The 18,838-nt window shown below is 41.0% G+C and overlaps 1 protein-coding gene across 5 annotated transcripts in view; it reads left to right on the top strand.

Annotated features, from left to right (window-relative positions):
* Positions 1–18,838, top strand: part of nav3 (neuron navigator 3) — a 340,033-nt gene that overhangs the window by 145,659 nt on the left and 175,536 nt on the right. For 4 of the 5 annotated variants that reach the window (XM_041780603.1, XM_041780602.1, XM_041780601.1 and 1 more), the window contains exons 4-5: positions 1,996–2,068; positions 11,777–11,951. In XM_041780603.1, the coding sequence (XP_041636537.1) occupies positions 1,996–2,068; positions 11,777–11,951 (248 nt within the window). Of the gene's footprint in view, positions 1–1,995; positions 2,069–11,776; positions 11,952–18,453; positions 18,468–18,838 lie in introns of those variants that run through there. The other variant, XM_041780604.1, reaches the window with a different exon arrangement.

Raw genomic sequence — 18,838 nt, 5'->3', positions numbered from 1 at the left:
TACCAAGACATTTGGGACAATGCTATGCTTCCAACTTTGTGGCCCCAGTGAACAAAGCAAGGACTTTAAAGACATGGTTTGATGAGTTTAATGTTGAAGAACTTGACTGGCCCACGCAGGGCCCTGACCTCATTGAGCATCAACTGAAATTGAGATTTCGAGCCAGGCCTTCTCATTCAACTTCAAGCCTGACCTCATAAATGCTCTACAGAATGAATGGGCACAAATTCCCACAAAATCTTGAGGAAAGTCTTCCAAGGAGAGTGGAAGCTATTATAACTGCAAAAGGGGGCCAATGTAATTCTTTGTAAAGCATCATGCAATATAGGCTATAAACATGCTCCCATAATAAAAGTTTGTGATCTTAATTTAAAGGACAGTGTCACTAGATTGTTACATCTGCAAATAATTATACTATTTAAAATATAATTGTCCTGCACATTTAGACAGGCCCTGATTCTCTTGGTTGGATAAAATGTCACTTGAATGCACATAATTAAGACATGAAGGGCAATACAGTTCAGCTCATTTGCAGAAAAATAAGAGTCAGCATGTGTCTCAATTGTTTGTGTGCAGAAATGACTCATTATCTCGATTCTACAATCTCCCTGCTGCAATGAAAGAAATACAGCGACAGTGAGAGAGAGTGCATAGAGAAGAGGGCAAGAGCGAGAGAGAGAGAGCAGTTCGGAGCTTTACCGGGGGGGACTCACAGCTCATGAATCATCATCGCCCGCTGGACGTCTGGCTGAGTCACCCAGCCTGCCCTTTGAGTGGCCTTGGCACACTGCGCTGAAACAGAGCGCTTCCACCTTTGACCTCATCATAACAGACCTCCTGAGGGGCGATGGCGGCCAGCCATCATGCTAATGAAGCAACCCGTTAGCAGAAATCCCCCCCCCCCCAATAACTGCTGCCTCAGTGGGCCTTTGTGAATCTGACACCAGTTTGCCGAGGTGACAGTTGTTGACTGTGTTGTGAACAGCCTCAAGTGGGCAAGGCTGACCTATGTACTCGGTCTTGTGTGCAAATGTGAGTGTGTGAGTGTGTTCTTCTTTACCAAGATTATTACCGTCTATTTGCATGCATTTACAGTGAATCTGCTGTAGGGCCATGTAGACCATAAATCATAGCTTTATGTTGTTTAGCTTAATGGTGATATGTATCTCTATTTCCTTGTGAAGAAGTAACAAATAGATGCCCCAATGATAGGATTTTAACCTTTATTTGATTTTAGAAAAAAAGTATTGAAACACGTTTGACCATGGCAACATTAAAGAAGCCTAGTGTTAGTCACAGTAGTCATACGCCCATGATTATCACTTCCCGGCTCCCACTTCCAATCACAGCTCTTTCTGGTTATTCAGGTTATTTAAATATGACATACTGCTCACTTATCCCTGCTTGTAATAATGCTGATGCACCATGCTGCTGCTGACAAAGTATAACCCCCTCCACCCCAGCCTCCTCTATCATAGCATAAACCTTGTTGCATTCTCATATTCAGATTCATGCTACCATGGATGAATTGCTTTTGAACTAATTTTATCGTATTCACTATGTATTGACATAAATGTAACTATTTATATGGGCCAAATGCTTTATATTACCATAAACAACACTGTCTAACCCTATATCTCAGTTGAAAATATCCTGATGTATCTTTAAAATTCCACATATTTCTGCACTGACTCCCTGTGCTGTTATGTTGCCAGTCCAGTCCATGTACATGTATGTGTAAGGCCGTCTGTGCGGCTTGTCGAGCCTGTGTAGGTGGCGTTACGCTGCGGTCAGTATGTCATGCAGCTGGGTGCCAGGGTCAAGTGGGGGTCGGGTAATAACCACACAATGACGTGCTTTATGGGTAATAACGCTGACGTTCCTCATCCTCCAAGCCCTCTAACCCGAGACATTTAGGCTCATTGAATTTTAAGTATCGCCACATTCTTCCTGTGTCTGTCCTTTGTTTCTGACTGTCCGCCGTCTCCTCCACAGATCGAGAATGTGGACGCCTGCCTTAGCTTCCTGGACGCCAGAGGAGTGAATGTACAAGGGCTCTCAGCAGAAGGTAAGAAGAATAAACAATTCGAGGCGTGATTGCACTCTTTATTGAATCATCTGAGCGGCAGACAGGAACCTCCCTGTTTTATCTCTAATCTCTAGAATTGGAAAATGTGTTTGGTTCCAGCACCACCCAACCTACTTTGGGTTGGTTTCCATTTCTTCACAGCACCAAAAAGCCATTTTCCAAGACAGACTATTATACTTCACAGCAATGGAATTTACCAACTTGGTATCAGGGAGCACAGTTTCTCCATTTAGAGCTTTCACCATGGCAGTGTAGGCAATCATTAGGGCATCAGAGGGGATTTTAAAGGGATAAGAACTGCAGAGAGGGATTTGACTCCCAACCATTAGGGTATACCCTCCAGGGCTTAAATGGCAGCTATGACTACAGCAGAGGTCTGCACTGAGTGATTGCTTGCCAAATTGAGTGATAAGCTAAAATTGACCTAAGTAAAAATGTCAGTGAAGTTCCAAGAGCATGTGTTGTGATGTTTCAAACTTGACTTTCAGTCTGGAGGAGGAACCCAAGAATCCCTCAGTTGTTGTAAATCATTTCAACTACAGTCATTTTTCTGTACTTGCTGAAATACCTAACCAAAAAGTCTGTTTCCCAAGGTGGAATGTATTTTTGTTGTATGGAAACTTTACTTTAAACACTGTTTTTGCCCATATATTCTGTAGATAGCAACCATGGAGCATACAGCCACTTAACAAGAAAGACTGGGGACAGTAGAAGATGAGCTTCCACATATAGTGACCAGTATAAACCGCTCTTTTGCGATGGATGGACCCAGTTTCTGTTTTTATTGAATTTTCATAATAGGTTGTCTGCAGATGACTTTATGTTGCACTGAAGAACTGCAATCAATGTCAGAATTCTGTACTTATTGTGGCTGTGCCAACCAGTCAAACTGGAGGAAATAAAAGCAATCTTGAACTAATTTTGAGAGCAAACAGCAAGGTCACCTATTGGGGAGAGATTTCTGGGGCCCAGCAAATGAGCGGCCTGTGAAGGTCAGGGAAATCATGGTCCATTGTAAAGTTAATCCGTGATAACCATATTTTTTTATCTAACCTGAATAATAACCAATCTTATCAAAGCAACAAAAGTTAATAGAGAATTTTATTTATTTATTTATTTTGTAGAACAGTAAAACTTGTGAAAAACTTAAACCCCTTTTCTTCAAACAAAATTGCCTCTTTATTTTGGAAATGTTAACACTGTGGATGGGCACGCAGATATAAACCACTAGGAAAATAATGTTAGACTTCATGGGTAGGCTAATGTACACAACAACAGGATGCCAGAGAATAAAGTAGAAAATAACTAAAATATATTTATGGGAAAATTAAAGTAATTATTGTGAAAAGAGGCAAAACAAAGCTTACAATTAGCAAAAATTGGTGGAAAATGCTGAAAAGTAGTTAAAGAGTGGCAAAAATGGGTTTAAAGTTACAAAATAAGATAACAGTGGGAACTAAAAGCAAAAAAAAATTATGAAAAGCTTAAAAAAAGTGGCAAGAATGGGTCAAACTTGGCAAGAAAGATCACAAAATGGGTGTCTAAAGTATTAAAAAAGAAGTTAAACAGTAGTAAAAATAGGTAACAATTGGCAAGACATGGTTAAAAGTGCAATAATTGGCAGAGAAAGGGTGAAAAGTAGCTAAAGAGTGTCAAAAATGGGTTAGGAAATGCAAAAAAGGGGCAAAAAATGGTGAAAAGCAGTTATAAAAGTGGCAACAATGGGTTACAGAGGCAAAAATGGGTGAAAAGTGGCAAAATAATCTCAGAAATTGGCATCTTAAATAGTGAAAAGGGGTTCAAAAGTCATGAAAATAGGTAAAAAGTAGCAAGAATTGATTAAACACAACAAAATTTGGTGAAAAATGGTGAAACTTAGTTTCAGAGTGGCAAAAATAAGATAATATTGGCAAAAAAATGGGCTAAGAAAGGCAAACAAAGGGACAAATTTGTCAAAAAGAAATTGTGAAAAGCGGTTAAAAAACGTGGGTACAATAAGTTACAGAGGCAAAAATCGGTGGCATCTAAAGTGAAAAGTGGAAAGTGATTTTAAAAAGTGCAAACAAAGGATAAAAGAAGAATTGGTGGAAAGATCATGAAAAAGGTGTGAAAGAGTGGCAAAAGTTGTTAAAAGAGCCAAAAGTAAGCTAAGAAAGGCAAACGGCACAAAAAATGGTGAAAAGTGGGTTACAATGGGTTACAGAGGCAAAAAATTTAACAAGTGGCAAAATGGGTTGAAATTAGATAAAAAGTAGCAAAAATTGAGTCAAAGTAAGCCTGTTTATGACAAAACAAGGGAGAATGTGGTTTAAGAAGCATGGCTCGCCTCTTAGCTCAGTACAAGATTTGTCAAGACTCTTGTATTCAGGACTAAGTCATTTATGATATCAACCACCTTCACACCAGGCAAATCAGTTAACCCTAGGAAAGTTCATTTTTCTGTAAACTGTAGCGCTCATACACAATGTATGTAGTCATTTTTTTGATAACTGCATCATTAGGGTCCATTTAGAGCTTTGATGCAGCACGTTTCCTCCATTTCTATTGATTTCAGAGCGGTGTTCTCCACTTCCTGCAACCCATCTGAGACTTGTGTGTCATCTGGATCACATGACTGCTATCATCCTCTGAATATATAGACTTCAGACTTCAGACTTGGTTTTCAAGTGTGCATATCTGATGAAAAATCCACAAAACACATCCAGAAACAAACGACTCAGTGTGCACAGACTTTTACAGTTGAAACTTCAGCTAAATAGAGAGCCTTCTCCTTGCATATAACACATTTTGGACCTCCTTGTAAATGCCTCTGTTTCAATAAAGACCAAACATGCATCAATAATGTGACAATAAAACAAACTGGTCCATTATTTAGATCAGAACAAACAAAGTAAGGGTGTTTAAAGAGCTTTAGTGCATTTGGGGTCCATTGTGGAGCCAGTGGATGGATTCAATTATGTAGGAATTTAACCCAACAGACCAGAGTTTACAGAAGCTGTTTTCTCTAGATCCTGATTTATTTATCTTGTTATCCTGGGTTTACAAGGCTTGTTTTTATATGATAATGAGTTAATTTCCACTGTTTTTTCTAAGATCTTGAGAATTTACTGGTTATCATGGGTAAACCAGTGTTGTTATCTGGAGATAACAAGAGTAAAGTTGTATCAGGATATGTGAAGCATAAACTGGTAATCTCCTTTTCATCTTTCCAACAATGCACAAACTAAACTTGATGATTCTGATGTTTGTCTGTAGACCCACTGTGTACCACCAAGCGTGTCTCAATTATTATAGCAGGAGACGTCTCCTGGGCTCTTTAGGACCCCATGTTTTCTCTGCTCCCCTTTAAACATTAAAGAGGTGAGCGTGCCCTTGACCTCTCTGGCATCAGCAGCAGAAATAGTCTGACAGCCTGACACACTGACCAACAGCTCTAAATTCTGCGCTCCCCCTCTACAGCACTAAAAACAGCAAAGTGACTCACTAGGCCTGGAATTTCAAAGTGGGTCTGTAAATATATGGGCTATTGGGTTACTGTGTCCATCCCTGCTGCTGCTGCAGCTTTTCATCGCTCCCCTCACTCAGCCCATCTCTATCTCAGCCTGGTTCTCAAGCTCTGCTCCACATGTGCTGTATGTGTTCGTGAGTTAAATTAGACAGCCATGTCTGCCCTCTTACGTTTAATTGAATCAGCTCAGACTTCCAGATTCTGCTGGCTGGCATATGCACTCTTTATTATTCTTTTACAAGGTCTGGAAATCAGAGTGGCATGTTTGATGTGCATACAGGTGTAGTATTTTTTCCAAAGTCTACTTATTGTAATAACCACCTGAGAAGTCTCCTTGCATCTCTCTGGTGGCGGGCTGTAAAGTGAAGTTCCGGGAAAAACTCATCTTGTTGAGGAGAGTTATAGTTCCCCTTCAGACGTTTCTGCTAAAGGAGGATATAGGCTGTAATGGAAACGAGTTTGAAGTCTTTATTTCAGTTCAGGGAAATGAAGTAATGACATGAAGATCAGCGACCAAGAGAAGGGGCATGAAATCCCAGACAATTTTAGACCTCATAGGCACAGTATAGGGGGCTGGGGTCTTTCAGTCATAACAGAGACAAAGATGTCGAGACGCAATGATCAGTCAAACTACATTTCTTACATTCTGGTTCAAGTTAAAGACCCTGGTGGTTGTCCTGGAACTTTGTCCTATCTCCACACAGGCCCCTTGAGTCTTTTTTTGAATATCATGTGACAAGCTTTGCACGACTGGATTGGGGAATTTTCATCCATTTTTCAAGTCAGGGCTCTGGCTGGGCCCCTCACAGATTTACCTATAAACCACTCCTGTGTTCTCTTGGCTGTGGGCTAAGGGTCATCGTCATGTTGGAAGGTGAACCTTCAGCCCAGTATGAGATCCAGAGTGCTGTAGAACAGATATCTGTATTTTGCTCCATTCAGGTTTTCGTCAACCCTGACCTGCCTCCCAGTGCCTGCTGCTGAAAAACACCCCAACAGCATGATGCTGCCACCACCATGATTCACTGTTGGCACGGTATTAGGCAGGTGCCTTTTTTCCTTCAGACATAACATTTAGAACTGCGGTCAAACAGTTCAATCTTGGTTTCATCGGACCAGAGAATCAGAGAGTCCTTTAGGTGCTTTTTTGCATGCAGGCTTTCATGTGTTCCACTCTGAGGCTTCTGTTTAGCCACTCTGCCATAAAGCTCAGATTGATAGAGGGCTGCAGTCCCTCTGGGACTTTGTCCCATCTCCACACAGCATCTCTGGAGCTCAGTCAGAGTGGCCATTGCATTCTTGATCACGTCTCTTACGAAGGCCCTTCTCCCCTGGTTGCTCAGTCTGGTTGGATGGCCAGCTTGTGGAAGAATTATGGAGACCACTGTACTGATGGTGAAAAGCTGCTTAAAGCGGCATTCCTGCTTGATGCTACTTGCAAAGCATTCTGGGATCACTTTCAGCATTAACCAGGATGGGTGCTTTTAGCACCATGAAGATGACAGCCAATTTATATGTGCATACAGGATGAATTTTAACTTTTCATCCAGTGCCACCATCATTATGAATACATTAATATACAATGCTCCAATTTAAGAATGAAACACATTCAGAGCTTACAAGCTACTTTCATCATGTCATCAACAAAGATGGTGAACATTTCAAGTTATTCCTGTGATACTAAGCATCGTAAACATGTGTTGACAGTAGCTTTCAGCACAGAAAAGCCCGAATGTTGCATCTGTAAGGCTTGTTTTGGTGAGAAAAAGCTTGCAGTTGTAAAAAAAAGTCATCAAAACAGGCAACAACAAAAAGTTCAGCCACCTGAAATGGGATAATTATGTACAGGAAGTTCAGTCTACCGGTTCCAGCCTTGAGAATGAGGTGTAAAGCTCCAGAACACACATTTCCTGTAGTCGATAATGGGTTACAGTGAGGGGTCCTTACAGCAGGTCATTAAAGCCTCCTTCTACTGCAGGGTCCCTGCAGCTGGGGCCGTCAAAGAACAGGCTCAGGGCAACCAACAGCATGACCTTTTTACCACTATAAAGTCTTGATCTCAATTGATCTCATACTTTTGGTTTAATAGATCTGATTTCATTAGACCACTAAAGCACTCATTTGTGCTAGGAGTTCACTCTTGCCAGAGGTTAAGGACCAGGATGGACTTACCTTAATGTGTCAGCTAACTGTGTGCAGGTGGAAATAAATGAAATAACCTTATTGTAGCACCCCTAGTTGATTAAGTAGGTAAAGAAGTTTAAATAGTTTCCGAATGATTGGATATCTGCCCTCTCTTCGTTTCACCCAGCCCGACTTGATCCTTTGCTTGACCTCCTCCAGAGTTCTCTGGTACTCATGAACTAACCACTCAAATTCTAAGAAAAAAATACTGAATGAAACCACGTCAACCACTTAAAAAGCTTTCAGAAGCAAAGGCACATTTTCACTGAGCCTTAGCCAAGCAGACACATTTACCCTACGCTGCTCCAGACCTGCAAGAGCACTCTCTCAGTAGATGAAAAGGCAGTCTACTGCTGACAAAAAAAGTCAGTCCCAATGCCGTACTGTGCTTTGTGGAAACCAGCTGTCCCCTTTTCTCACTACAGCTTCTCATAAAACTCTCCAAAAGTACCTAAAGGTACAACAAAAGAGAGCAAAAGGTGACACTGTGTGCCAGTTTTACATTAAATTTGCAGCAGACACCTTCTCTGAGCTTTGCCCGGGATGATAAGCTGAGCTGCACACAATTGATGGTCAAGTGGAAAACGTCTGAAGAGATCATATCTCCCCTACATCATTTTGAAGGTAAAGGCAGCGGTTTGCCCTTCTGTTTGAGCTGTAGGGAAGACGGCTTAAAGTTTGAGCAGAGGCAGGGAAATTATGCAGCACTGCAGCAACTTCTGTAAGACTATTTTTGAGCATATAAGGTCCTCTTTTACAGTTGGAGATCATTCTGTCTTGAACATTCTGCAGCAATAACCAATTAAAATTAAGATAAATACTGATATGGACTTAAAATTCACTCCATGGTTTGAAAAAGGTCTTTGATAAACTGAAAAGAATACATCTTTAGTAAATGTAGAAGAGAAATTAGTTGTCAGACATTCAAGTTCTGTTTTATTTTTCCTCTCTGCAAATGATCTTTGAGTCAAAATACAAGCAGAGATGAGGTGTGCATGCAGCCATGTGGCAGAGAGCATGGGAAGGGAGTAGTATGACAGAGAGCCGCTGTAGTTAAGTTGACTGTGGATGCTTGGAGGAAATTTTGCATGAAATTTAACTCAAATGCAGAACCTTCAATTGAGGAGAGACGGATAGATGGATGTTGTGATTGCTGGATAAAACAATCGATGGATGAAGGGAAGAACGGGCAAAAGGATGGATGGATGGATGGATGGATGGACGATGATGGATGATGATGGATGATGATGGATGATGATGGATGGATGGATTACAGATGGATGGACAGAAAAACGGATGGACATTTGATAGATGAGTTTACAGCCTTATTGAAGCAGCTGAGGCCGTTTAACAGTCTAGTCAAGGACTGAGCTCCAGGGCTTTTTTTTTTCTTTTTGGGAAGTAATGAAGTATCCCGAATGTCCTCCTCATTATTATTTCTATCACTTCTACTGTTGCCACAAGTTTTGGTCTGCAGAGGCTTGTTGGTTGGCTGAATCTGCAGCATTGTTTCTCCCTAAAGCACAGAGAACACTGCTGTTCAGCCCCTCTCATGGGCCCAGTATAAATTACCGCCTCTGGGTGTTAGAAAATGGAAAACACCCCCGAGAGATTAATCTCCTCCAAGTTTCACAGTCTTCAAACAGCACAGCCATGGATGGCTGAGGGAGGACGTCTGAGCCTTTCCAGATTAAAAAATCGAGCACAAAACTCTGCATCAGCCGCCGCTATCCTTCCTGTTCCTCTGTGTGCCAGCTCGCTCTGAGAGTTTGATATGAAAAGTCCATTTCACAAATGGGTGCTTTAGTGATGGTGATCAATTCTTTCTCTTCTAACTGCTGAATCCTGTCTGGGCTCTGCGTGTGTGGGAGTTTGTGAGAACTGCGTTTGTTTGAGTTTTGTCTCAGATGAACTGTTGAGGATGAGATTAAAAGGCCAGACAAAATAAATAAGTCATTGATTAGGAGCTTTCTCGCTGTTGTCAGCTCAGCATATTTGAGAGGTAACTTTATCTGCAGGGCTGCTGTTTCTGTGAGAGCTTTTCCTTTTTCATTGTTTTCACTCCCTTTGACTTCAGTATAAATATAGATGAGGGTAGAACTGTCTGCTTGAAGTTGATGATTCCAATCATAAGTTGAGAGACCCAGAATTGACTTCTAGTTTTGTTTTGCTTAGCTCTGTTATTAGACAAGAATCGATGTAGAATAACAGTCTGACAGGCTGTAACTCTACAAAAATACTCCTCAGGTGAGGTCTCCAAAACAAACTGATTTATCGGCTAAAGCACATAAAAACAGTGAGAAATAGAGCAGTTTCAGGTCAGAAATACTTCTGTTCTTTGGAGAAACACAGAGCATAAGAATTGGCCGTGAGTTTGTAGATTTATAGATGCATAAAATGTGGTATACAAATAAAGTATTATTATTATAAATATTATTATTTTTATTATCATCATCATTAATCTTATTATTATTATTATTATTATTATTATTATTAATGCAGGAAGGCTGTGCCAATGTAATCACTGAGGATCAACAAACTGATGGACATATGCCAAACTGGAAAGACCCTTCAGTAACTCTGTGACTGTTGAATGGTCAACAAAGTAACTCTGTGACTGTTGAATGGTCATCAGAGTAACTCTGTGACTGCTGAGTGATCATCAGGGTGTCTGTGACTGCTGAGTGATCATCAGAGTATCTCTTTGACTGTTGAGTGGTCATCAGAGTGACTCTGTGACTGTTGAATGGTCATCAGAGTAACTCTGTGACTGTTGAGTGGTCATCAGAGTGACTCTGTGACTGTTGAATGGTCATCAGAGTAACTCTGTGACTCTTGAGTGGTCATCAGGGTGTCTGTGACTGCTGAGTGATCATCAGAGTATCTCTGTGACTGTTGAATGGTCAACAGAGTAACTCTGTGACTGCTGAGTGATCATCAGGGTGTCTGTGACTGCTGAGTGATCATCAGAGTATCTCTGTGACTGTTGAGTGGTCATCAGAGTGACTCTGTGACTGTTGAATGGTCATCAGAGTAACTCTGTGACTGTTGAGTGGTCATCATAGTGACTCTGTGACTGTTGAATGGTCATCAGAGTAACTCTGTGACTCTTGAGTGGTCATCAGGGTGTCTGTGACTGCTGAGTGATCATCAGAGTATCTCTGTGACTGTTGAATGGTCAACAAAGTAACTCTGTAACTGTTGAGTGGTCATCAGAGGAACTCTGTGACTGTTGAGTGGTCATCAGAGGAACTGTGACTGTTGAGTGGTCATCAGAGTAACTGTGACTGTTGAGTGGTCATCAGAGTAACTCTGGAAGCCCTGCTTAAAGCCAAATAATGGCCAAAAGTGATTTGCCATTTTCCATGTATGGTACATGTGCTGCCTTGTCTTTCCTGTACATAATTTCACCTCTATTACCAACAGAAATCCGTTACTTCTGAAATCATCAAACCACCGTAAAAGCAGCACCTTTATCAGTTCCTCATTTCATTATTAAAGCAGAAGCGTAACTAAAGTGACTGTATATTTTTGGTTGTTCTTTTGTTCCAGATGTCAGTTGTTCTAATGCTGAGCTTCTCTCCAGCTGTGTGTTAGCTCATATGAGAGCAGATGCTTTACTCTGGATCTATGACAAATGTTTGTTCTTGTGGCCCAAATGATTAAACAGAGTAGGTGTTTCTTCATGCTGAATACAATTAATTGGCTCTAAAATGTTATAACTCTGCATGTAATATGCAATAGACTATTTTCTACGCCTGTGAAATGAAGTATATAATGTTTTTTTCTCCAAAGACTCTTATGCTTCTGCTAAACAGCTGCACTCAAGCTCAATTCCCAAGCGCCACTTCTCATAGTCAACATATGTTCCGTTTACAGTGTTTGTAAGATGAAATAAATGGTGTGAAAAACACTGTTTTTTTTGTTTGTTTCACTGGGCTTCAGAAGAAGAAAAGAAAACAGTGCTCCATTTTTTCTTTTGTTTGTTCCTTCAGAAATCAGGAATGGCAACCTGAAGAGCATCCTGGGCCTCTTCTTCATCCTGTCGCGCTACAAACAGCAGCAGCAGCAACAGCAGCAGTACTACCAGTCCCTGGTGGAGCTCAGCCAGCAGACCAGCAGCACCGCATCCTCTGCCAGCAGCCTCAAAACGCAAGACATGCAGTCCAGGTATGTTAGCCACACAGAGTTTTAGTATTTCAGTAGTTTGGTGCTGGTTATCTAGGGCAGAGGTGGCCAAGAGGTTGTCACAGCAGCAAACTGATGTCACTGGGTTGAATTAGAGTACCAATTATTTTTAAGGATCCATGCTTGAATAGAGGACGGATGATTTATGGCTTCTTGATGGTTAATTAGGTCCAGTTAGAGCTTTTGTAAACAGGAATCTGATGGGCCGCCGCTCAGTGGTGTTGAAAATGAATAACAGCCGTTTCAGGGAGTGTTTCTCATTAGTGTTTTAGCTGCATCAGCTCCACAAGGAAGTTCTGACAGAGAAGAGTCAAGCTGTCTGACAGTAGGGGAGAGAGGGTACATAGTTTAAATGAGGTTAGAGCTATGGATATAAGAAAATATACCGAGGGAAATTAATTATACGTTTGTATTAGTCTTCTATTTGTATGTTAAATAGAGAGCAAAAGACAGCACCCTTTTAGCTTAGCTTGCTTTAGGCTCAGTGAATTAGCATATATCTGGGATAAATATTGTTACCTTGGGTTGCATGGTGGTGCAGTGTGAGGCACTGACCTTGCACAAGCTCCGTGCACGCATATTTGTATATTTGTCACACTGAAATGTTTCAGAACTACAAACAAATTCTAATACTATACAAAGATAACCCAAGCTGAGTTCAGTTTCACTAGACACAGCCAGGCCTGATTATTGCTGGACCTGTTGAATCAAGAAATCCCTTAAATAGAACCAGTCTGACAAAGTGAAGTAGGCTGAAAGATCTCAAAAAGCAATACATCATCAGTCATTGACATCTGTGGGTCTGGAAAGGGGTTACTAAGCCATTTCTGAGGCTTTTGAACTTCAGCGAACCACAGTGAGAGCCATTATCCACAAATGGAGAAAACTTGGAACAGTGGTGAACCTTCCCAGGAGTTGCCAGCCCACCAAAATTACCCAAAGAGCGCATCAACAACTCATCTAGGAGGTCACAAATGAACCCAGAAAACATCTAAAGACCTGCAGGCCTTACTTGACTCATCTAAGGTCCCACTCACCATGGGAGAGTTCCAAGGTCAAAACTACTGCTGACCAAAAGGAACACAAAGTCTCATCTCACATTTGCCAAAAAAACAGGGATTCCAAAGACCATTTGGGAAAAATATTCTTTGGAATGACAGGACAAAAGCTGACCTTTTGGAAGGTGTGCTTCCCATTACATCTGGAGGGAAACTGACACAACATTACCATCGGTCAAACATGATGGTGCTATTCGGCTCCTTTGCTGTTTCAGGACCTGGACAACTTGCAATAACTGATGAAACCAGTCTTTCTCTATCAGAAAATCCTGAAGGAGAATGTCCATCCATTAGTCAATGATCTGAAACACACCAGCAAGTCCACCTGTGAATGGCTTATAACCACAAAATGAAGGTTTTGGAGTGGACTTGTCAAAATCAGGACTAAAATCTGATTGCGGTACTGTGGTGTGACCTTTAACAGGACGTTCATGCTGAAAAACCATCCAATGTGGCTGAATTACAACAATTCTGCTTGATTGCAACCTTGATGCCTATTAGGTTTAGGTGTCAACTACTTTTTCAAATAAGGCCATGTAGGTTTGGATGGCTGTTTTCCTTTTGTTTGATGATCTGAAACATTTAAATGTGACAAAAAAGAAATCGGGATGGGTGCAAATACGTTTTGATAGCACTGTCCCTCAAAACAGGAAGCAAATGTACAGCAAGTGAACCCTGTACAACCCTGTACGTTGATTTCTTTGTTTTCCCTGCATTCAAGACTTGTTTCTACTGTGTCATCTTTAAGTTTTTGAATGATTTCTCTCCTTACTTTTGGTACTGAACTTTTGGTTAAAAATGCCACTTTTATGTTCCTTTTTAACTCCTCATTGATGAAGCCATCAAGCCTGCTTTTTCTGCTCCATCTTGGCTGAGGAAAATCTCTGTCCTTATGCTGTCAAATCTGCTGTTGGTTTAGCTGCAGTATGGGAAATATAGAAACCAGTTTGACAGAGAAAAAGAACATTTGGGAAAGGAAAGATTTGATTTGTCTACAGCTTAGTGCTCTAAAGTTGACAATTTAAGGGGGTTCATCTTTACTAATAGAAGTCTGTATAGTATGAAGACATGCCTTGTGCAATAGAAGTGTTGGCTAGAGGTAGCTAAGCAGTAAAAGACAGAAAAATCTCAGGATGCCCGTTTATGTGAGTGATGTAAATAGACAGAGCATCTAAAGGAAGGCCTGACATGCCACACATGAGCAGCATTCCCCCTGACCAGATCAAGTTACTGCACAGTCGCAGTGTTTGGATGTGTGTGTGGCAGTGTAAAATCAGAGCAATAAGAGCAGTTTGTCTCAGCGCTGGAGCAGACGCTTTGTGAGTAAGATGATATCACAGAGAGCTTTGGCCTAGAGGTGGTAGAGGTGGGGTCACTGTAACTGTGTGTGTATGTGTGTGTGGGGGGGGGGGATCATTAGGGGCACAGCTGCCTGCCATTCCCATACTACTGCCTCCCCCCACAACAGGTGGAGAGCGCCCTCACGCATACAAACAGCTAACAGTGAAGTTTGAGTGCACACACGAATAAAGCCATTAGAGACGCTGCAATTTTCACCGTCGTAAAACACACAGAGGAGTCTGATGACAGCTTGGTAGGGAGATTTGGTGACGTATTCAAGGCTGCTCTGAAAAAAAGAAGCCATGCAAATGGATTAGGACTGGACCTACCTGCTGCAGTTATGATCAGAAAACTTCTACATACATTGAGTACAATCCCTATACTTTACAAAAAAGCGATTTTTCCAACAGGTTAACCTGGATACCTGGCATGGAGGCATTCGGTATCACAAATAACTTAATCCTGCAGACCTTCTACTACAAGTCTAGCCAGATGAAGGAAGACAGGAGTCTTGAGGAGTCTTGTACTGAGCTGAGAGGCTAACTGGGCCCTTTTAACTGCTTTTCTCCCTCATTTTGTCGCAAACATGCTCTTAAGGGAAACAGTTCCATGCACTTTTGAGCATTTAAGGCAGGAAAAATTCAAATATGAGAAAACCAGAATTGTCTTTTCAGACTGAACATTTCAAATATATTATCTTGTGGTCAATAAACATGTTACTATTGGTGATTCTCACTGTAAAATATCACTATTTTTATTGTGCATCAGGCTCAACCTATATGTCCTATTAAATGTATTGTTATGCCTTAAAAACTCTGCGTTTTCAAGCCCTAATTCCTTGAGGAAGTTGTAATTTACTGACTCTTTTTAAAGTGGTTCAGTTAATTTCCAAACTGACCCTCTGCCCTCGCTGTCCAGCGGCCCTCGGTAATGTCTCTCTCCCCGGGGTTGATAAGTTAATCAGGTCTGAATGCTGAAGGCCACAGAGGTCATATCTGTCAGTGATAGAGTAAGCCATTAAACTCTGAGGTTTTAGGGAGATACTCTGCTCTATCTCTCTGGGACTAAGTCTGGAAGTTTGTGCAGAAATCAGAAGGAGGATTAAAAATGTGGCTCATGTGTTTCTTATCAAATATATTATGCAGAGAATAATATACTGAGAAAAGACTGGCCTTGCCAACAATGGTAAAGCAGTGTGAGTACAAATCAGTGTTAAGCTGCATGCCATGCTTTACTTAACCAGGAGAGACTCAATGCAAGTTTAACAATGATTTATTCTACAGGTTTGGTCATGTTTGAGATTGTAAAATGTCTTTGGCGATTAGACTCCATCATGATGTCTTTATGAACTTGAAGGTATAGTGAGGACGCCAACATAATAGAATACCATCCTATGAAGTCCAGACAATGGCGGTGGTAATGGAAGGATAAGATGAGGAGTGACTTCTGAGGAGCTTGACCCAGACACTGCTGACATGACTTGGAAGGAGTGATTAAGTGATGCAGGACAGAGGAGCTGGACCTGGATACCAATGAGATGTAATGGAGGTAGCTGGGGAGGAGGGTTGCAGCGGTCGCATTGAAAATACTGACTGCAAAGGAGAGGAGACAGATTTTAAAATTTGACTGTTGCAGAATGATTGGATTGAGAGAGGTTAGGCTGAAAGGGGTTTAAGTGAGAAGAAACCAATACTATATGAAGAAATCTTTTTTTTTTCAAACATATGTGTTTCTGTTTTAAATGCCTTCTTTGTAAGCTTTCATAAAGAACTGTTAATCTTAAATTAATCTTTGTTTACAGAATTGTCATAGAAATATGGATCCTGTACTCAAGGGCCTGGATTTTGAGCTTGAGAAGTTATCTGCCTTTCACGTGTAGTTCACAGTCTGAGTCATATTGACCAGTTATGCAGCAGCAGGCTTTGGTGAAAACAGCAAAAGCAGTTGAAGAAAGTTTATGACTTATTTTAATTTGAAAGTTGCCTTTATCTTGCTCTTCTCACTCCTGTGTGCCTTCTGTGTTTGCACGTTGCCCTGCAGTCTGACGCCCTTATATGGGCATAAAAGGGGCATTTCTCTATGCTAATTAGGATGCATATGCACATGCTTTAAGCATTCAAGCACTATCTACTTAAATCAAGCATTCATCAACTTATAGTCCCTGTAGGGTAATAGAAAATCTTCTCTCTCCTTCATGAAACTTCTTTGCTCCTGATGGTTGCTTTAAAATGAAACTCTTAAATGATAATTAGGATTGCAGGCTTTTATTGTGACAGACTTGCAAAGCAACGCTAGCAGGCATTAGGGATAAAATTGTTGCTGCTTTGAGAGAGACAAAGCCAAAGTCCGCTTCTTTTAATCATCCAGAAATAAAAAATAAGTGAAATATGGATCAAAAAGTATCTTCAACAGGTAAGATGTTTGTTCCTGCTGTGATTTGTTCAAGTGATAAATAAGTAGCCCAGCAATTAGCCTGCACTCTTGTCTTACAGTGAAATATGGCCAGAGCGTAGCTGGCTCCATGACAGTTCTCTGTCCCAATTTCTATCAGCCACCACTGTCGCTGATAGATTTGACAAATTTACCTCACAATGGACCAAAGCACAGTATTTAGCTGGCTGTTAATTTTCATGGCAGCAGTGTCAATGGCTATCAACAGACTCATGATTTTATATCATTGAAGCAGTAGGAGGCAAGGAATTCCCGTAGCCACCCCTTGATGTCATGGGGTGCTTTATTTGCCCAACCCAAATTAAACCTAGCCAAGAAAGAGGTAATAAGTACTTTCTAACGGTCAATCATACATAAATCTCAGCGTTTTCACATGTTCACAGCAACCTTATTCCAACATATCTAATGTGTTTGGACACAAATTTTGGATTTCACTTTACGGGACTTCAAGAAAACAGATGTGAGATATTAAGCACTTTAAGAACATGTCATAAATAGAACAAATTTAAGACAAATCAACAGGCCTCAATTTTTTTGTCTTTCCGTGATAAAGGGAGCCTCCATGCTTCAGGCACAATGCCCTTCAGCTTAATTCTCTTTAAATAAGATTATAGAAACAGTGATATATGAAATAGATTAAATGATTAATCCTGATTTGGGCTTCATTCCTTGTGGGAACAATGTTTTACATTAGCTTCAACACTATGCATGTTTGTCTCACCTTGACTGTGTTCACTTGAGTGTATAAAATCATCCATTTTAGATTTTATCTATGTCCAAAAGAGAGTCTGTAGTGTAGGTTTGTCCTGAACTGCACTTTTCATATCTGCAAAACCATCTTTACATCATATTAAATAAATGTTGTAATGATAATGTGTTTGAGGGCTTTATGCCTGACTGATGTGCAGACTCCTTTTCCTCTTTTTTACAGCTCAAATGTAATTAAATGTATTCATAAAAAAGCCTTTTCCTATTCTAATTTTCCACGGTGATGAATTTCTGTAATCTCCAGCCGACCCTGAAGATTTGGCATGTCTGAGTAACTTCATGAAATAGAAGATAAGCCTGAAGAATGGATGTTTCAAATTAGAAATGTTAAGCTTTTTAAATTATCAAATTATCTGTCTCACGTATTCACACAGACACTGACACACTTTTGGCCTGCTGCACGTACACAGTTGTGGTATGGGGAGCTTTCTATAGACCGCACCTGCTGGCCTGACTGGTGTCTCTGGGGCAGGGGATGGGAAGTGTGTGGCTGTGTGTGTGTTGGAGGGGAACTCCCCATTGGACAGCTCCCGACAGCCCGGAGCCACAGGAGGTTTGCTGTACTGTAGAAGGCAGGGGGGCCCAGGCCTGGCAGGGCACAGTTTACCCTCCCTCTTTAACTCGACATGTCCCGGGGCGAACAGGTTGACCCCGTGGTCTGGCGCTCCTCGCGCCTGCCCACCGCCGTGTCTCGCGACAGGAAGAGCCGATTGCCTTATGGGAGAGCCAACAGTCTGGCCAAGCCCGATTCGTCACCTAGGTACAGTTTTGGCTAGCTCAGTGTGAGTGTGTTTACTTCAAGGCAGCGTTGTTTGGATCTTTCTGGAAAGTGTTTAGCTATTTGAAGAGGATGGAGTAATGTTTGTGGCATCATGAACTGGTAAATGGTTTTGTTCCATTTGTTTGTCATCCAAGACTCATGCAGATTTGCTGTTCATATGGTTGCTACAGGTTTTATATGAGAGAATCTTTGTTGGTATTTGTCATGGGATCCTGTCAGTAAAGAGTTTAAGTGATAGTGATCCATTTATCTTACCAACAGCTTGTTTGATTAGCAAAGTAATGCATGACCAATACCCAGTGTCTGTGCATTTAAAGTTTTCTTTTCTGATCTGTTTCTTTCTTATTTATTAGCGTATCAAGACATGCCATATTTCTGTTACAGAACAGATGAAAACTATAAGGATAATGTTGATTTGGCAGTTTCTAATAGCTCAATTGGGTTATGTTTTGCTACGGATGCATGGTCTA

This window comes from Cheilinus undulatus, linkage group 23, assembly GCF_018320785.1.
Source record: "Cheilinus undulatus linkage group 23, ASM1832078v1, whole genome shotgun sequence".
In the NCBI taxonomy this organism is placed as follows: Eukaryota; Metazoa; Chordata; class Actinopteri; order Labriformes; family Labridae; genus Cheilinus; species Cheilinus undulatus.
The sequence above is the reverse complement of the archived record's forward strand: the minus strand, read 5'-3'. Positions and strand labels throughout refer to the sequence as shown.